General features: G+C 36.6%; 1 protein-coding gene across 21 annotated transcripts in view; it reads left to right on the top strand.

The window, feature by feature from the left end:
* The window catches only part of FOXP1 (forkhead box P1), a 661,259-nt gene that overhangs the window by 547,787 nt on the left and 94,913 nt on the right, over positions 1–18,559 (top strand). For all 21 annotated transcript variants that reach the window (XM_056804416.1, XM_056804414.1, XM_007500086.3 and 18 more), the window contains 3 exons: positions 6,795–6,932; positions 8,514–8,603; positions 14,126–14,288. In XM_056804416.1, the coding sequence (XP_056660394.1) occupies positions 6,795–6,932; positions 8,514–8,603; positions 14,126–14,288 (391 nt within the window). The remainder of the gene's footprint in view (positions 1–6,794; positions 6,933–8,513; positions 8,604–14,125; positions 14,289–18,559) is intronic.

Here is an 18,559-nt window from a genome sequence, read left to right as displayed (position 1 = left end):
TTCTTTTACTTTTTACTGAAGACGGCTTTTTTCACAATTACTCTAATTGCCACACCACTTTATGAGAAGGTTTCTTTACCGACTCCCCATTTGCCTTGATTTTGCCAGGCAGTTTTGAACGTGTTTTGACCTTTAACACAGAAAGAGCTTGCTGGTTGGAGTATGTCTTCATTAGAAATAAATCAGTGAATGGCAAGATTGTCAAAGAAGCAACTGATATTTTCTCATTAGGGTATAATTTGCACCCTTGTGCTTAGCTGTGATGTGTATGTGAGGGTACTAGAAATAGGTGTGAGAAGCTGGACCATTTCAAGGCTTTTCCATTGCTACTCTAAATCAGGTGTTAGCACCTGAGTATCACCTTAGTCTGTTTTCATACTTGGACCATTCCCATTTTGATCCATGAGGGTATTTTCCTAGAACTCTATTGTTTTGAGATCATCAAGGATCTTAACAAATTTTATTTTCATTCAAACTGTCCAGGATCTTTCCTATACTTCCAAAAGGATAAAGAGTAGATGGCTAGATTTTTCCCTCCTCCCTTAGAGAAAAAAAAAGCATTAAAATGAGGGTTTTTTCTTATAGCTTTTGATCTAAAATGCTGTTTTTAAAATTCATCGTCTTATGCTTGTTACCTGTTTTTAACAATCTTTGTGTCTAAAATGCTCCTGCTGCATGCAGCTGCTTCATTTTGTGATTGATGTAAGTGATGCTCAAACACCTTACAACTTGGGTAGCTTCTATTTTTCTTTCTATCTCTATCTCTGTCTTATCTCTCTGTGCCTCTCTTTCTTCTCTTCATGATTTAAAGATCTGTAGTTATGGGTGTTTGAAGAACCCAGTTGGAATGGGTTTACCCCTCCTCATTGAAGGAGATCATTCCTAACACTTATTTTGTCATTATAAAATGTCATAGCTTATTTGAATCATGCACGTTAGATTGTTTACATTCCACATACATGAAAGAGGAGGCTGAGAAAGGAAATATTCATCTTCACTTTGGGAAAAAATTATAGAAGTTGCAAACTTGAGGACAGGTGAACTTGAGATGATGTCTCATGACTATATTCTTTTGTTTTCTCTATTTACCAAATGTGAAGGATTTAATTTCTGTAAGCTTTACATTTATGCAAATTGAGCAGATATTTATTGTGCTTAAAAACAATTATCCTGGCACTAGGTTTTGGGAGAGGGGAAAACAGCATGCAAGATAAGAGATAGATGAGTTCAAATGAAGTTCCACTAATTTGTCTGCCATAAACAAATATGGATTTATGCCAGTTTTTACTGACATACAATAGAAGAGGTCAAGGAACTTTTCTAGAGGTTGTTTTCGAGGGTGGCCAGCCAGAATATTGTTTTATAGGTACATAGGAAAAGAAAGATCGCCTCTCCTGATAGCACATGTTCCATGAAATGTTAAAAAATGAAATAAAATGCTAATTACATTTTAAAGAGTTATCCCCCACCACCAAATTTTAATAGGGCTTTGTGTTGTTACTGAAAGAACAGTTATGCTAATGACTGACTACTTAGATGATGTTGCATTAATATAATAACCATTACCTGACTTAATGCATTGTACAGTATTGTGGCAAAATAGCTGGGTCTAAAAGAGTGATGCAAAAAGTGAAATTCCATAATGAAACAGAATTATGGTTTCTACATGAATAGCATGCTTTTTTGTTTTAAATACTGAAATATTATGTCAAGCATGTATTTTATTCTTGCATGCAGGGACTTGGCTTCTACTTTTTCAATTCCATAGGGATAAGCTAGAGACTGGGGCATTGTGTTTTTCAGCTTTTCTGTTTGCCAATATATCAGTTGTATCCATTTACTGTTGAATCATGAAAACTGTTTGCTATTGTCTTGAGAAGGTTTTTCTGCCCCCTCTACTCTTAAAATAATCAGTTAAAATCTGACATGAAGTGTTCATTTGCTCTTCTCTGTGTTTTGCCTTTTTCATTTTTCAAAGCCTACTCAATCCACTGTTCCCATTTCATTTTACTTGGTAGTGGTGGCTCGGGGGACACATTTCCAGAGCGAAAGACAATAGAAAGATTGGGATCCAGGTGACACCACTTCTCTTGGCCAATTACAAGTTATCTGGTCACAAGTTGAAACAAATATATCGTAAAACATTTTTATTGGTAGTGCATCCTTTGAAATTTTCCCAAATTACAATAGCAGGTTAATGTAAGGAGGTTAGGCTATACTTTAAAAGGCATTATTGAGGGCATTTTTTTTTCTGGTGTAATGAATGAGAAAATGCAGATCTTAGGTCATTTGTGTGCTTCTGTGTATGTGTTTACACTCAGAGGTGCTCACTGCTGATCTTTGCTTGGGATTTACATTTAGAAAAAAGACAGAATGATGATCATGAAATTTTCAGTGCTCATATGTTGCATCTTTTCCTCTCATTTTGAGTTCTTTCACTTATGTCCTTAGCCCCCCCCAAACCCCCCTCCATCACTCATTTGCCCCCTTGAAAGAATGGGAGAAGGTGTGTGATCATTAGTTTAGGCCTGAAATATTATGGGATGACTTTGAAAAATATTAAAAAATATCAAGCAGAATGTATGCAGAAGTTTAGGCTTTTTAGAAGCAATACTTTGAATTAAAGGCATTTTTTTGCAGTTGATGGTATTAAGATGACAGCAGGTCTCTACTAGCAGAGTCCCGATAGCCAAAGCACAGCTGTATTTTTACCCTCACTGCCAGGTTTGGGTGCACCTGGGTATCTGCCACACCCCATTGGGATCAGTCAACAATGTATCATAAAGTATATTTCTGAATTCTTGATTTCCTTCTGAAAATTGAGCTAAAACGTGTTCCCTTTTTTAAAAAAATCAGTTTTGTATGCTAGCATTCTTTAAATGTCTGCCAGAAGTTTAATTTGAATTTGTGATCCCTGAAGGCAGCTAGACAGAATTATTCTAGTTCTTCATAAACTGCCTTCTATGATTCATTGTTCACTCATAAAACATACTCATTTCTATATATACTCAAATAGTTAAGGCAGTTGCAGTATTGGGGTTATAATTTTTTTTTGCATTATATTTAAATTGTCATTTGAGAGAGAAATCAAGAATTAGCTTAAACTCCCAGTTAAAGTATGAGCTCCCTAGCACACAAAACCTCAGAAATGAGTGTTTTTATCTAAAGTACTGTAAAGTGTATTACACAGTATCTAAAATAAAGTTTAGTTTTGACTGAATACACTCAAAAAGGGACTCATAAATATTAGAGAGCTGTAGTTAAGAACTTACATGACTGTTTTAAATACTATTGATTTAAACCACTGGCTAGATTTTATGAATCAAAGTGTAATTTCCAAGCTTTGGCTATATTTCTCAATGCTGAAGCACTCTCTCTTGTGTGCCTTTAGCAGCTTTCCAGACATTCAACACGGGATTAAATGATAGTAGTTACAATGATCAATAGGTTAAGACCAGTACAATCACTCTTACCGCTAATGACCTCAGTAGTAATGGGTAATAAAGTGTGGGCTATAATAGCCTATTGCTGGTGCTGCATGCCCTTTGATTCCTAGTATTAGTAGGGACTAGCTACATGAAAAAGTTGGACATTGGGAGTTAAGGGAGTGGATATATAGGCCATAATTCTTAACTATTTAAAGTCTTAAACTGTGCTTAGATTCCCCCCCCCCCCCAGTAGCAGGGGGAGGGGGGAAGATACAGTTATTTCTGGTCCATTTGAATATGTTTGTTAAAGGTTTCCATGAGTTATTTTCATGATAGGTTGGAGCAGAAACTTTGGATAAATTTAGGTTTTATTGCATTTATAAATTAAAGCTAGAGCCCAAATTTTAGAGGCACAGAGATAACTGGCCTAAAAATCTGGTTTCAGATAGTAAAGCTAATTTAAACCCATCAGAATATGATTGCCAACTTTGAATTATTCAAGGACTGATAATGTAGTTTGTAGGGGGTTGTCTCCAGAGTTCCCCTTGTCTCCCCTTTTCCCTGTGCCTGCTTTTTAACTATTATGTTACTCATCAGACTTCCCTCCCAGCGCTCAAAGGGGAAAAGAAGGGAGAACTCAAAGTAGAGTCCATTTAGCTGTTCTGAAGCATACTTGTATGTGTGCATGAACACACACAATCACACATGCACAATAGACAAAAAAAGAGATTTGAATTGTTGGCTAAAACTGAGAGGTTTATTTTAAAAATTATTCATAATTCCTTCAGTTCAGAATTCTCCCATTTTCATAGATGAAAGAGAGAGAGAGAGAGAGAGAGAGAGAGAGAGAGAGAGAGAGAGAGAGAGAGAGAGAGAGAGAGAGAGAGAGAGAGAGAGAGAGAGTTGGGGTGTATTTCTCCCTGAAATAGATACACTTTCTATGAGTAGTAAAGCATTTGTGGCAAAACAATATAAATCTTTGTAGGAAGGTGTTTCTGAGTGAGTGTGTGCTATCATTTCTTTCATTTTTAGTGTTTGTCTACTCAGTTTAATTTTTACACCACCCTATTCCTGCCTGTTTTCCTGTTAATCACCATCAGAAATCTGGCTCGAGAATATTTATATTGTACATAGTCCAAGAAATGCAAAGAAAAAAAAAACTTAGGCATGTTTCTTGTGCTACTTGCTTAATCAAACTTAAATATAATGATAAAAATTTGAAATGAAAGTGTACTTTTGTTGGGATAATAACAGCAGTTCAAGATGAACATTTGCTCATCAAAATATGTGCACATGAGAAATTTAAAAAACTTTCTGAATTAAAACAGGGGGGATTAATTTATGGATTTCAGTTAAAAAGGAAACTTCTAATAGTCCCTTGGATATTTGTCATGATCATTGTGATAATTTGCTATTGTAAACATAGATATTAAATGCTGAAATTTTTTAAAATAAAGAATAATGTGTGTATTCTACATATAAAGCTGCCTACATACATATTGAATGCCAGTGCATGAACTGCACTCATACAGACCTCTGTCTCTTTCTTGGGAACATACGACAGTGCTCAAAAACTTACATATATTATAAATTACACTGTGTCTTAATCTATACTCAGAAGCCAGCCACCATAGAAAGAATTCATTGATGACTTTCCAGTAATGGGTGAATGAAATCTCATAAGAATATAAGAAGCTATTTTTCCCCTTTGGAAGCTATTTTTAAAATTTTGATACCCACAAACATGTGCACACAAAACACATACACAACAACATTGGTGACTGTTCCCTGTACATGAATCTGACCTTCAGGAACCAATTTTAGTTCATCAAAATTAGTGATGCTGAGAAATCAGGACATCAGTGCATAATGACTGTGAAATTAGGGATGCGAGCTCGCTCTGCAAATGACAGGACAAATCATGTGAAAAAGTCAAGAGAAACTGCATATTAAGACATTATGTTACGTAAAATTAATACTGCACTTCTCTCTATTGCTTATTGCTCTCCTGAAGGATTTTTAAAAATTCTTTTCTCTTCTGATCATCTATTGTCTGCTGATTTTTTTTTTAGTGGTGCACTGGCAAAGTGCAAAACATGTTATTACCTTTTATTGTAATACAGGAGATGACAGCAGATCCTTTTTTTAACAAAGTATATCTTTTACTGCTTTTAGTTTCTTGCTGTCACATGTTTGATTTGAAACTAAAGAAAAGTAAGATGCTTAAATATTACTGTTGAAGTCATACAGGTTTTGTCTTTACCTTCATTGTTTCTCCTCTCTCTGTCTCTGTCCTCTCTCTCTTTCTCTGTCCCCACTCTCTCTCTCTCTCTCTCTCTCTCTCTCTCTCTCTCTCTCTCTCTCTCTCTCTCTCTCGTTCTCACTCGTACTTGCTCTCACTTTTTCTCCCCCTTTTTTTTGGAATTTCTCATGAAATTGTCTTCTTGCATTACTGGGACTGACAAAATGGTTCTCATGTAGTCTGCAAATTAAACACAAGTGCAGTGATTATTTTGAATAGCTAAATTACATTCTAGAAAGCTTGCAGAATTCATAGCATTGTCATTAGGTATCCGCTTGAATACAATTTGTGTAACCTTGGCCAAGACAGCCTGTCATTTTAATGTCAGTGTTTTATCTGAACAAGACATCATCCTTTCAGATACAGTGTACAGGTTCCTTCCAAAGATGCCCGTGCAGAAACGTGTTAACAGTTGCAAATATGAAATGCTATCAAGTTCATCACTGTAACTATTTGTCACTGAAATGTCATGGAAAGCGGCTTTTAATGGTATCTTACATAAAATGAAAGAATTGAAGACATCTGTATGCTGGGCAAATATGGAGTGGTAGAAGCATCATAGGGAGCGTGTTGCTACTCACTTGGGCACAGAGGTGGTGTTTTTCACTTGCCTGAGTTTCTACTGATTTCTCTTAAAGCCACTGTCTTCACAAGTCATATATCACCTTAGTCCCTAATGCCTGACTATTATTTTCAACTGACTGTGATCTGTAAAGGAAAACTCAAGTTTGGGGTAACTTTTACAAATCATTTCTTAAGAGGAAAGGGAATATTTCCTAGTCACAAATAGAAAGCTGTTAATCTTCACTCTGGGCAGTGTTAAGGTTTTGCTCCTTTTGCTCCTTGCAAGGCAGTGTGATGCTGCCGAGAATGATACAAGAGCTTTATCAGCTTTGCAATAGCACAATGGGATTTATAACCAGGCCTCTGTTGGAAAAGCTAATTTGGCATGAAAAGTTGGTAAATCACTAAGCAGAATTCAAAGTGTTTAAAATTTGATTGTGGGATGATGGCTCTCTTCTAAGGTTTTCTAGCTCAGTGTTTATGCTTTATTGATACCTTAGGTTCCAGTGTCAGTGGCTATGATGACACCTCAAGTTATCACTCCCCAGCAAATGCAGCAGATCCTCCAGCAACAAGTGCTTACTCCCCAACAGCTCCAGGTCCTGCTTCAGCAACAGCAGGCACTCATGCTTCAACAGGTAACTATTGAATTTTACCCCTGGCAAGACAGCCGCTAAATGCTGGGACCATAGTCCTTTGCTATAGAAGTCACTGATCCATCTCATGAACCCAGCCACCAATTAGCAATGCACACTCCCATCTTGTGATAAGGAGTTCTGGTTGCTAAATTTTCAAAAGAAGAGAGCAAAAGTAATGGAAGTTTCCTTAATACTGACTTGAAATTCTCTCTTTTAATAGATAACAGTATTATAGATGTGACCATTGTTTCACAATCAGAAGTTAGGATTAAGTTGAGAATTGGAGTTTTTAAAGGGACTTCTGAGGTGTAAGCCTTGGGTTTAAACTGAAATTCAGTGGTTGGTTCTGTCTTTTTCTATCTGTGTGACTTTGGGTACCTAGGGATAAATAGAGTTGGAGTCAGGAGTATGGGAGCTTGACTCCTGCTTCAGCAGTTTCCTCAAGATGTTTGGCCCTGGACAGATCACTTAAACCTTTTCAGCCTCAGTTTCCTCTTCTATAAAATAGGAATATATATAAATAATATTATAATAAATTTTATAATAAATATTATAATAATATATAATATATAATAAATTATATATAAATAAAATATAAAATGATGATAATAATAATAATAGTACTTGTCTTTCATGGTTGTTATGAGAATCAAGGGAGATATTTTTAAAAGATTTAGCCAACCTCAAAATGTGATATAAATGCTAATTATTATTATTATTGTTTCACTTCCTTGGGTCACATTTATAAAATAGAGATGAGATAGAAGAGAGTGGAATAAATGATGAAAATCCCTTATGATTCTAATATTTTGATCTTATTAAAAATTATTCGAGATAAAAGACTTCTAAACCAAATGCAGGTGGTGAAATCTAAGACCATGAGCAAATCAGACATTTCTAATATTTATTTAATCAACAGATCGAAATATCCCAACAAAAGCAGTGTCCTTTTTGACACATGGTCTAGCCTTCATGGTTCCAGCACAACTAAAGGTGCTGCATTCTAGTAATCTTTGTACTTTTGCTGATTCTAAAATCTATTCCAGGCTGTCGTTTGGCTACTCTACATACAATACTCTTTCCTGATGAATATTTGAACCATACAGGTCATACATCAACAGGAATGTTATGACGGTGGTAACAGAATCAGCAGTAGGGGGAGGCAAGAAGGCAGAGAAGCACCCACACTGTCTTTGCTCATATTGAACAACACTTAATACAGTCAAACCCTATCATTTAGAAAGCATGTATGTGTTTCACAACAGAGATTTACCAGTCTCTCTCAGCAAGGGCATCTTCGCTTTGTTGTTACAATCAAAGGTCATTCCTTGCCTTATTTTAATTAGTTTGTGTAGAAAATGGTATGTTTTTCATCAGTTCATTTTGGAGATTACTTTTCAGACGATAATGCCAAGAATAGTCAGTGTGCACTGAATTTATTGTTGAGTTTCAAACTAAAGGTCAGACCATTACAGATAAAAGGATGCTATTTTTCAAATCACAATTTGTGTATTACACTGAAAGGGACACAGAATTGGCTCCTCCACTTGGTTACTTACCATCTTTTGCTTTTCTTTGCAGCAACAGCTTCAAGAGTTTTACAAAAAACAACAGGAACAGTTACAGCTCCAACTTTTACAACAACAACATGCTGGAAAACAGCCTAAAGAGGTACAGACAATACATATTTTACTTTCAAACCACAGATCCCAGAGGACTGTCTAGTGGCTATTAAACTGTCATTCATCTTTTAAATGATTGCACAACTGAGCTGACTGTATCGGGGCTCAGCTTTCAGCCTCAGAGTTATTGTCCTGTTTTCTCTCTAATTTTTCTGTGTTCCATTTGCTTGCTGCCACATATTTTACTACCCTGCCCACATTTGCCTTGTTCTGTGCGTACGGGACACATATTTTGAACAATATCTTTAATACCGCTTTTGGAAACTGGTGTAACTAAAGGGTCCAGATTTCCTTAGAAATACGTCTTCTCCATCCATTTGGATTTTTTAGAGGTATTATGGGGGAGGTGAAACTATTATAATGCCATTAACATAGTTTGAGATTATGAAACTTGGCTTCTTCCATGTTGTACACTTAAGAAAAAATTTCGTTTCAGGATCATTATGAAAGTTTTGACAGTCACAGAGTTTTAAAAGATGAACAGATAGATACTATAAGCCTCTTTAACCTTACTATTCCCTCATGTTTTTTTTCTAATTTTATGGGCATATTCTAAATAAGAAATAGCAAAATTATAAACTCCCAGTCTTTCTCAAAAGGATTCAGTTTAGTTTAGGTTAAAAATACTTAAAGGCTTGGCTATATGTGTAATATGTGTGTGTATACACATATATATACATATGTATAGAAATGGATAAATAGTTAATGCCCTAAAGTATAGACCCAACTTTCTCATCTTTGGTACAATGTGGGCACATTGGCATGTTGCTCAGGGTGACAGATTACAGTGTTACATATACACGTTGGCTACATTATTATTTGTGACCTGCTCCTAATGGTGGTTTTATCTTAGTAGATATTTCTTGATCTGAGCTATAATTTGATAACTGGTGTAAATTCCTGTTTAATGACTTCTTTGTCGCTCTGCACCATCTCAACTAATTGGGATCCTGTTGAACAACCATCTTCCCATGATAAGAAAGTACTTCTGTCCATCTTAAATATCATGATCCCTCATGTGAAAGTTGCTGAATTATACTCATTTTCCATATTGAGGATGACCTAAGTATTCTCTCTTCCCAGTTAGTCCCTCCTCCTCTCCAAATTTGGTAAACCTCCTGTGCCATGCCAAGTTTACATCTGGGATTACATTTTTGCCACCTGGTTATAAAGGCCTGAAGGCAAGGCTTATTTTGGGGTGGGGGTATGTGATTATGGTGGGTGGTGGTGATGGTGGTGGCTGCAGGGAGTTTAGGGGGAAGGGATGCCAGGAGGAAATGTTATAATGAAAATGCTGACACAACCTTAAGTATAGTGGGTAACGGGTGCTGCTATAATAAAAAGGGAACAGATTAAAAAGTGTCTAAAATGTAAATCTAAAGGACTAACAGTAATTAAAATGGAAATGGCACAGGGAGGGAAGGCATGTAATTGTGAGATATCACTGTGCAGAATGCTCTCAGCTTTGTTTTGCTGGCTGTTTTTCTAATTCAGTAGGGCTTACTCATCAGTGGCAGTTCAATGCGCGTTAATGACTCTGGGATGCAGGCATCACTCTGGACAAAGAAATGATTATTGTGCGGTCAAAAGAAGTTCAAAGACAAGAAGGGAATTTCAGTTTTTTCCTTAGAGATCCACATTCAAGAGCATATAAATTAAGCCAAATGTTAAAAACCACAGTCTGAAAGCTGACTTCAAAGTCACAACTCTCTAATTAATGAACTGCGAGCTTCAGTTTGGACAAGTCGTGGTTTGATGCGCCCATAAATCAACATGACAGGCCTGTTTCACAGTCTCAGACAGTGCTTGTCATTGAGTCACATCAGATGTAAACACTGCAGAAAAAAAAAGAGGGAATATGAAGGAGGTGCAATTGATCAACAGAATTGGTAAAAACTCACTTTTGAAGCACATTATGCATGATCACAGGAAATGGCTACAGCCTCAAGAGGCTTTCTCCTTCTGCTGTTGCTTTTTTGAATCCGATTTCTAACAGCCTTCAAAAGGGAGAAGAAGAATTCCGGAGCTTCTCCCCTGTGGCTGGCAGGCAATAACCCCCTGTTGTTATTTTGTGCTTCTTGCTTTTCAAAGGCGTCAAAATTTAGTTTTTTAAAGATCTTTAACTCGATATTTGAAGACAAACAATAAAGGGCTGCCACTGTCATTCTTATCAGTTACCAGCGATTGGATTTTTTCTTTCTGTTGCCACTTCTTATTAACCTCTTATTTGGTCTATTAGACATAGTTGGGAATGCACGCCTGCATGCTGGGAGAACATGAAAGTTCAGATGGGCTCCGAGGGCAGATAAAGAAAGTTGAAGGGGAAAGTTACACTGCAGAATGAATGATAAAAGTTAACTCTACTAAATTGCTGTTGTCAGAAAGGAGACCATCCCCAGACAAAGATGAGGGCTCTGAGTTCGGGAGGGGTGGGGGGGGCAGAATTATACCACAATTTGGGTTGAAAGAGAAGCAAAAGTGAGACAATGCAATGGCATTTCAATGTCTCCAAATATATTTGGCTTACCACGCTCCAGTCTGGCCATTCTGTTTGCATGCAAAGTTTAAAGACCAGTTTGAAGTTGGATGTTTTTTTCTGATTAGGTATAGGAGGACAAGAGGATATGCTTACCTCCTTGAAGTGATTATGTGTTTATTGTGTAGATGGATTTGGCAAAGGCTTATTGCAGTAGTAAATCCCACGCCACAACATTTTCAGTTAGGATGATCCTTATTTTACTGAGTTGAGGCATCAAATTCTCTTGAAATTATTATGCCGTTGGTGGTCCTTTTGTGCAAAAAATGACAATAGAGTCACATGGTTGTGATTTCATGATGTGGACTGGTGGGTATGATTTTAACAAGGTTTGAACTCAGATGTCGACAGATGGAACAAGTGTATTAATTTACCGAATTCCCTGGTCATTAGTGGCTCATAATTTTGTACTTTTGGCTTCCACCTCCTTCCCTTGTTTTTTCTTTGACATATTTCTCCAGTAAGAGATTTGACCTTTAACAAAACAATATACCTTTTACTCTGTTTTTTTCCCTCAAGAGTTGTAGTGATATATTTCTAGCTTAGAACTAGAACACATTATGGCCCATCGTGAGTCTAGGACCCAAGCCTTAATTCAGTGGATACTCTGGGGAGGTGACAAAAGTGGGAACTTATCCCATTGTAGCTGCAGGACTAACTACTCATTAATATTTGACAGAATTGATGTGGAAAATCAAATCGGTAGAATTAATTGTAAATCAAGGGAAAAGAAGAATTCTATTTTGTGTAGTTGATCCTAGGCCTAGTTGATTGTTTGAAAAAGATCGTTTGTCCTCCAGCAGTTATGACAGTTTATGTTAGGCAGTAGGGAGTAACCTAAGAAAAGAAAACAGACCTTTGACAGAAGCTTTAGGGAGGGGATCAAAAATGCAAGTTTTATCAGGATATTTCAGCATTTTAACACTGACTACTGACCTGACAACAGGACTGCACTGAGACCTTTTTTGTATGCATTCAATTGTGAGAAGTAAACAAACTTGCTCGTATCCTGTGTTTGGTAACTGGGTGGGGAACACAGTTTGGCAACGTGTGTTGCTTTTAAATTCTTTCTTGGACAATGGGCCTTGTATACTTTTATATCCTGGCTTTTCAGATGTAGAGAGCTTTCATGAGCTTTTCCTAAGGATAGCTAAGGAGACAACAGAAAGGCCATCAGTCATTTTATATAAATAAATAATTTTAGGCATTTAATTTACAAAAGGGTGGGGACTCCCAAAAGATTAGGTTCAATCTAGAGAAAATTGAATCCAATTTTTTTTTTTATATTTTTGTCAGGGAGGAGGGGGTGGATTGGAGAATGTTGGGAATTAATATCTGTTGAAGAAGTGAAAAAATATTTTTGACATGAATATGACTATCATTGGGTTTTACATTAATATGATAACTTGGGAAAGAGTGAAAACAATTGGATCATTTTATGCATGCTGTTCCTAAAATGAAAACACTGGCTTTTCATTTAAATTTATTTAAATTTTTGTTGTCAGTGCTATAGATTTTGTTTTTTGGAGTGAAACTCAATTAACTTTCCCAGTGGCATGGTAGTAAGTCTGAAATTGGTTGCTAATATGAGAATGATGGCTTTTTACTGTAAAATAAACTACTTGGGGATTAAAAGGAAAACAACATTTTCCTCTTTCTTTGAATATTCAGTCAGAAGGGTTTACAACACATATTCTATTTTATGTATATGCCAGATAAGACTGGAAAGTTAGGTCAAGTGGGATATAATTATTCTCCAAGGTATAATTGTCAAGCAAGGTCATATATGAATGGAAAGGGTTGCTAGTCCCTTAAAGTCTTTCAGGGGGCACTTATAAAATATGATTTCTATGATATTTTAAAATAGTAATAATTAGAAGAGTTAAATGTATCTCTTTCTTAACCTGTCTATTTTGACTACAGTTCGTAAAGGGTTAATATTCTTTCCATAATTGTTAGCCATAATGTGCATAAGACCTCCACCTTAGTATGATTCCTAGCAGATTAGGGATATTAGATAATTTCCTTCTATTTATTGTACTCCTGCACTGTATTATCTTTCTATCACTCAGATAATTACTAAGGAAATCTACATTAATTTTTTTTTGGCGAGCACAAGAAGCTCCCAAACACTGGCATGGTGTATTGATGTTTTACACAACAAAAGTTTTCCTTCTGTCATTAGTACAATAAGCAAAAAGATATTTATCATAATGTAAAGTCTTCCATGTGGTTTTTAGAGAACAAAGAAGGAAAAAAATCTGTGATGAGCCACAAAACTTAGGGGCTTCCTTAACTAAACAGAAATTGGGGGATATGAAGCTGAGAGTACTGTACATATCATACTCACATTCAAGTAAGATGTTGTTTGCTAAATTATGAATGTGTGTAATTAAAATCTAGTGGCTGTTTCTATGAAAGATTTACAATGTTATTTCATCGTTTGTCATGGCTAATTAACAATATTAGATGAAGTTTTTCTTCTTCAAAGGTCTGATTTTTTCTCATTTATTTATGTCAGAAGTGATAAACAGAGTAGTTAAAAGCTTCTGCTGGTGGAGGAGAGAAAAGAGCAGTGTGTTCCTTTACACCTCAAAGGTTCAGGGTTCAAATCTCTCTGGAGGAGAGTAGCTCAGTCCTATTTATAATGAGAACAATTAAAATGTTCCAAGTCTTAGGAGTTTAAGTCTTAAATATAAGACCTAGCTGCTCAGGAAGTTAAAAAAAGGTAGCCCTGGTGGACAAATGATTGATTGTCAAGTGAGAGCTAATATATAGCTCAGGTAATAAATTAACCCAATCAAGCTTCTTTAATGGGTGAACTAGTCTGTAGGCTTTCATCAGAGCACTCAGCCCATTATTTCACAATATTTGATGATGTTGGGAAGTTTACAATTTTTGATACTTGACTATCCTTGGGAAAGCTTTACTTAATTCTCCCCCCAACTCCCTCTTTCATTTCTGGTTTCTTACAGCCACAGCAACAGCAGGTGGCGGCTACCCAGCAGTTGGCCTTTCAGCAACAGCTCTTACAGATGCAACAGTTACAGCAGCAACACCTCCTGTCCTTGCAGCGCCAGGGCCTGCTAACCATTCAGCCTGGACAGCCTGCCCTTCCCCTCCAACCTCTCGCGCAAGGTATGTGTTGAATTAAGAAGGGGATCCAAATAGCCTAATGAATGAATATGAATTAGTCATTCAAGAATCTGCTCATCCATCCAAGACATTCATACTTAAAGAAAGGTGAATCTACTCTGTGTGTGGAAGTTGAAGAGTGATATCATGGTAGAAGATACAGACTTAGAATGGCTTTAACTGAATGTCAGCTTGTTGTCTTAGGGTTTGACATTCAATGAGATTCATTGGACACTTTTATTATGAAAGCTTTTAGTCATTTTCCAGATTTTTGAAGTTTGGCATAGCTAAATTTTTTTTTTATGATTTCAACATTGATTTTTTAAAGTATTTTATAACTTTCTCAAACTCCATCCTCTTTTATTTTGCAAATAATATTACTATCCAAGACTTCCAAGTTTCCGACCTACGCGTATCTCTAAAGTCAAGGGAGAAAAAAGTTAGATCTTTGTCATGACTGTAGAATTTCTAAGTGAAGTTTATTCATAGAGTGGTTTAAATTCCCAATCCATGATTTTGAAGATTACACTGCACACTTCTCAAAATAGAAAGCATCCTTAGACTTAACTTTGTGGAATATTAGGACTCAGCAAAAGGGTAACAGAATTTTGTGGCATTTGGTGAATTAGATTTGAGAACCCTCACTGGGATACATCTTATTCTATGAACTTTGCAAAGACATGGAGTTTGAATGGGAAAGGTAGCAGTTTTTAGGGAGATTGTTTGGCTTCAGTTTCACTAGTAGATGGATTATTCAAAGCTCAAAAAAACTCTTTTTGTAGACATGTTAAACCAGTCCATTTTTTGAGAAAAGACTCTCCCCATCTGTCTCTTTTTGTGTTTTCCCTCTCCTGCTCATTAAATTGTAAGCTCCTTGAAGGCAGGGGACTGTCATTATTAATATATCTCTAGTACTTAGCACAATGCCTGGCACATAGTCAATACTTAATAAATATTTGTTGGATTAGAGTGGATCTAAGTTTTCTACTCACCAAGTCAAGCCAGTTCACACTCCAGTTCACATTTGTCTGTTTATATGCTGTCTTACAGCTTGTTACACCTTAAAAACTTTTGTGAATAGTCCCAAGTTATCTTCTGTAATGAGTTACCAGGAAATAGGAAACTTTCAGTGTGCGTGCTGCTTTGAGAATGGACAATAGATTCAGAAAGCTTCATCTCCAGTGAACCCAGGGGAGAGATCCTGGTATTGGCATCTCTTTTGGACGCCTTTGACCACACCCTTTTCCAATCTGTCTCTTTTCTAACTTTGCAGTCCTAGCTTTTTCTCCATTTGTTCCTTTTCTTCCTCAAACTCTTCACCCCTTATTTATGCCTGATATTTAATCAGCATCCCCTGTATTGCTGTCAAAATAGAAGCTCTGGTACCTGAGCAATACAAAAGGAAATGAAAGGGCACATAGGCTAATGTGTCTTAGGCTGGCAAAATGTTAAAACGTGCTTTAATTACACCTTCAGGTTTATTGTTGGAAACATCACAGGCTGTTCTTCCACACCCACTGGACTCAAGCTTCAACCTTTCTCATTTTTTCCCACAGCTCCTACACTATTAAGTTTGCTCACTAAGGTTCATTGTTAGAGTACATCAGTTAAGCTGTCCAAAAGAGGGCAATTGGGCAGTGACAAGACACGCTCGTGTAATGTGAAAGAAATGAATGTGGTGATGCATGAAGTGTAATCTGTGCGGTAACACATCAGAGACACCAGTAGGTAATTCAGCAGTCATGGCATTGATTGATATGCTTAGCAGTCTGGGAGAACTATTAGCCCCTACAACATGAGGAAAAAGCATATTTAAAACCTAAGGGGTGCCTCTGAGTGTGCCAGAGATCACATAAACATAAACAGAGGTGCTGCTGAGGTCAGGCCCTTGCAATGAAATGAACTGAGTGTGGTTGACAATCCTGGTGAAATTAGGGGCTCTTTTTTGTTTAGACCCCAACCCCTGCCTCTTTTCTCGAAGTGCCTTGAGAATTCAGGCCTGTTGGACGACAACATGAATTTCTTTTTTTTTTATCAGAGAGATGATGGCTTAAAACTGATGTCATTACGAGGTTTAAATCAACTTTCTGCTTGCTTGAACATGGTCACCTGGGTATGGATGTACAAGGACAAAAAAAGGTTGATCAACTCTGTTTGTCTTTGAGCCCGTGATACCTGGGGTTGTGAAATTGAGTTCCATGAACAGTAATCTGTCAACTGTCCCCACAACATACATTTTTTAAACCTGTGCCTGCATTTTCTTTTATAATGAAGGGGACCAGTTGTCCTGGAGAAAGGGGAGAAAAAAAAAAGAAGGTAATAAGGATCCCAGACCATGCATTAAAATCATAGGTGATATATAGTTCACACCGAAACCAAGATGTTTTCATTTTAGGACTACTAGTTTTCTGTGTATCCTAAATATGTTAAAATGGAGTTAAGGGGATCTCGAACATGACAGACCACAGGGCTATGTAATCTTTGAAGCCATTTTATAGTTAAATGCTTCAAAAAGATGACTGATGGCACTTTCTATTGCAGAATGGACAGGTTTTCTTCTAAGGTTACAATTGTGCCTCCTTCAGTCTTAAATAATTAGCATATCACCTTTGTTTTACATTGTAGTTACTGATATACTCTGATTGCTAAAGGGCAGAACTGATTTTTTAAAAAATCAACAATATTCTGACCTAATTTTTAAAATGTGAATTGTACTTAGGCAAATTATATACTTTATTGTGTACCTGTTAATGGATTTCTTTAACTTGGTACTATTATTCTCCTACATCATTTTGGAGGAAATGCTTAGTTTCTGGAAATTTGATATCCATTTAGCCTGATGAGTGACTGGCTTTCCTTTCAACTGTCTTATTGCTATCAGGATATCTTGACTGTCAAATGAGCATCTTTTGATGTATTCATTGAACCAGCTGCTTAATGTTATTTTCTAACTAAAGAAGCCATGGAGATCACAGATTTGACCACCCCAAGCAGGTCTGATGTCACTTGTTAAAAGATGACATCAGTTTCCTCTCTTTAGAAGAGGACACTATAATTAAATTAACTGTTACTTTTGAAATTTAGCTGGCAAAGGGTATTGACACTGTTTCTTTCATTCAGCTTTCCTAAGATTCTCAATTGAAGGCTACGTGTTTGTCTTTAAGAGGTGGACTTGAGTAATGTTGCAATAGGTCGTACAGAAGGGAGAAGGATCATAGGCACATAGCTGGAGCTGATAGTGATACAATGTGTTTTAGTCTTCATTTGCTGGGTAAATATGGAGGGAGTGGCAGGGAGTCTTTTACAAGCCTTGCCTCTGCTCAGAAGGGAAAAAAAAAAAGATACAGATAACAGTGAACAGGATTTTCCTCACATGAAATAAAATAGCCCCAAATCAAATAGTTTATCATTTGAAAAATGGGCGACTTCTCCTTTGGATATTTGTTTATTCCTAAACAATACAGGAGGTGTCGACTTGTGTAGTTTCATATTAATACCTTATTATCAACAGAGGAGTCTATTCACTATTGTTTCAATTGAGTAAACAGTGGTGGAAGGGTCAGCGGTATTCACAGGTAATTGTTAGTGTGCAGACAGTCCTGTCAAGCATGTTTGCTAAAAATACATCCCTTCATCCCGTGCTGTCACTTTGCAAGGTGTTTGAAAATAATAGCCCAGATGCAGCAAAACAGGACATAGGATTGGGTAGTGACCTTTCTCTTTGTTTAATTTGCCTCGGAGGTTTAATTTCAGGGGACAAGTAATAATTGAATATGTCTAATAACTAAATGCTCATTTGGGACAAAATCCATCAAAATATAATTGGCATTTGATTTTTATGAAAGAAGGATGACTTAGCTTTAAAAGGGTAGATGTGTTCTAGGAATATCTGATCACTTAATGTATAAATTGAAGCTTCCTTTTTAATATATATTAATTGCAAATACTTAAGCATTTGAGCATTTTTGTGGAGAATAGTTACCAGATACCAACTGTTTTTGTTAATGCCACTCTCAGAAAGGCGGGGAAGGTTATTGGTCTGCTGTGCAATAATTTACTCCTCTTTGATATGCAAACGATCCACGGTGAATATAAAAAAATCCTATCAGACTCATTTCACAGTTCTTAACCACTTAGATTCTCTGGAGTCTATCGCCTCATTAGACCCGTGCTCTCCAAAGCTAGCATAATTAAAATCTTTAACAGTTTAGCAAAGTAAAGATGTTTGGCTGATCACGTTGAGATGATTATCTATCCATTGTATTCTAAATGAC

This window comes from Monodelphis domestica, chromosome 7 (assembly GCF_027887165.1).
Source record: "Monodelphis domestica isolate mMonDom1 chromosome 7, mMonDom1.pri, whole genome shotgun sequence".
Taxonomy (NCBI): domain Eukaryota; kingdom Metazoa; phylum Chordata; class Mammalia; order Didelphimorphia; family Didelphidae; genus Monodelphis; species Monodelphis domestica.
This window is presented reverse-complemented; position numbering and strand designations above follow the sequence as displayed.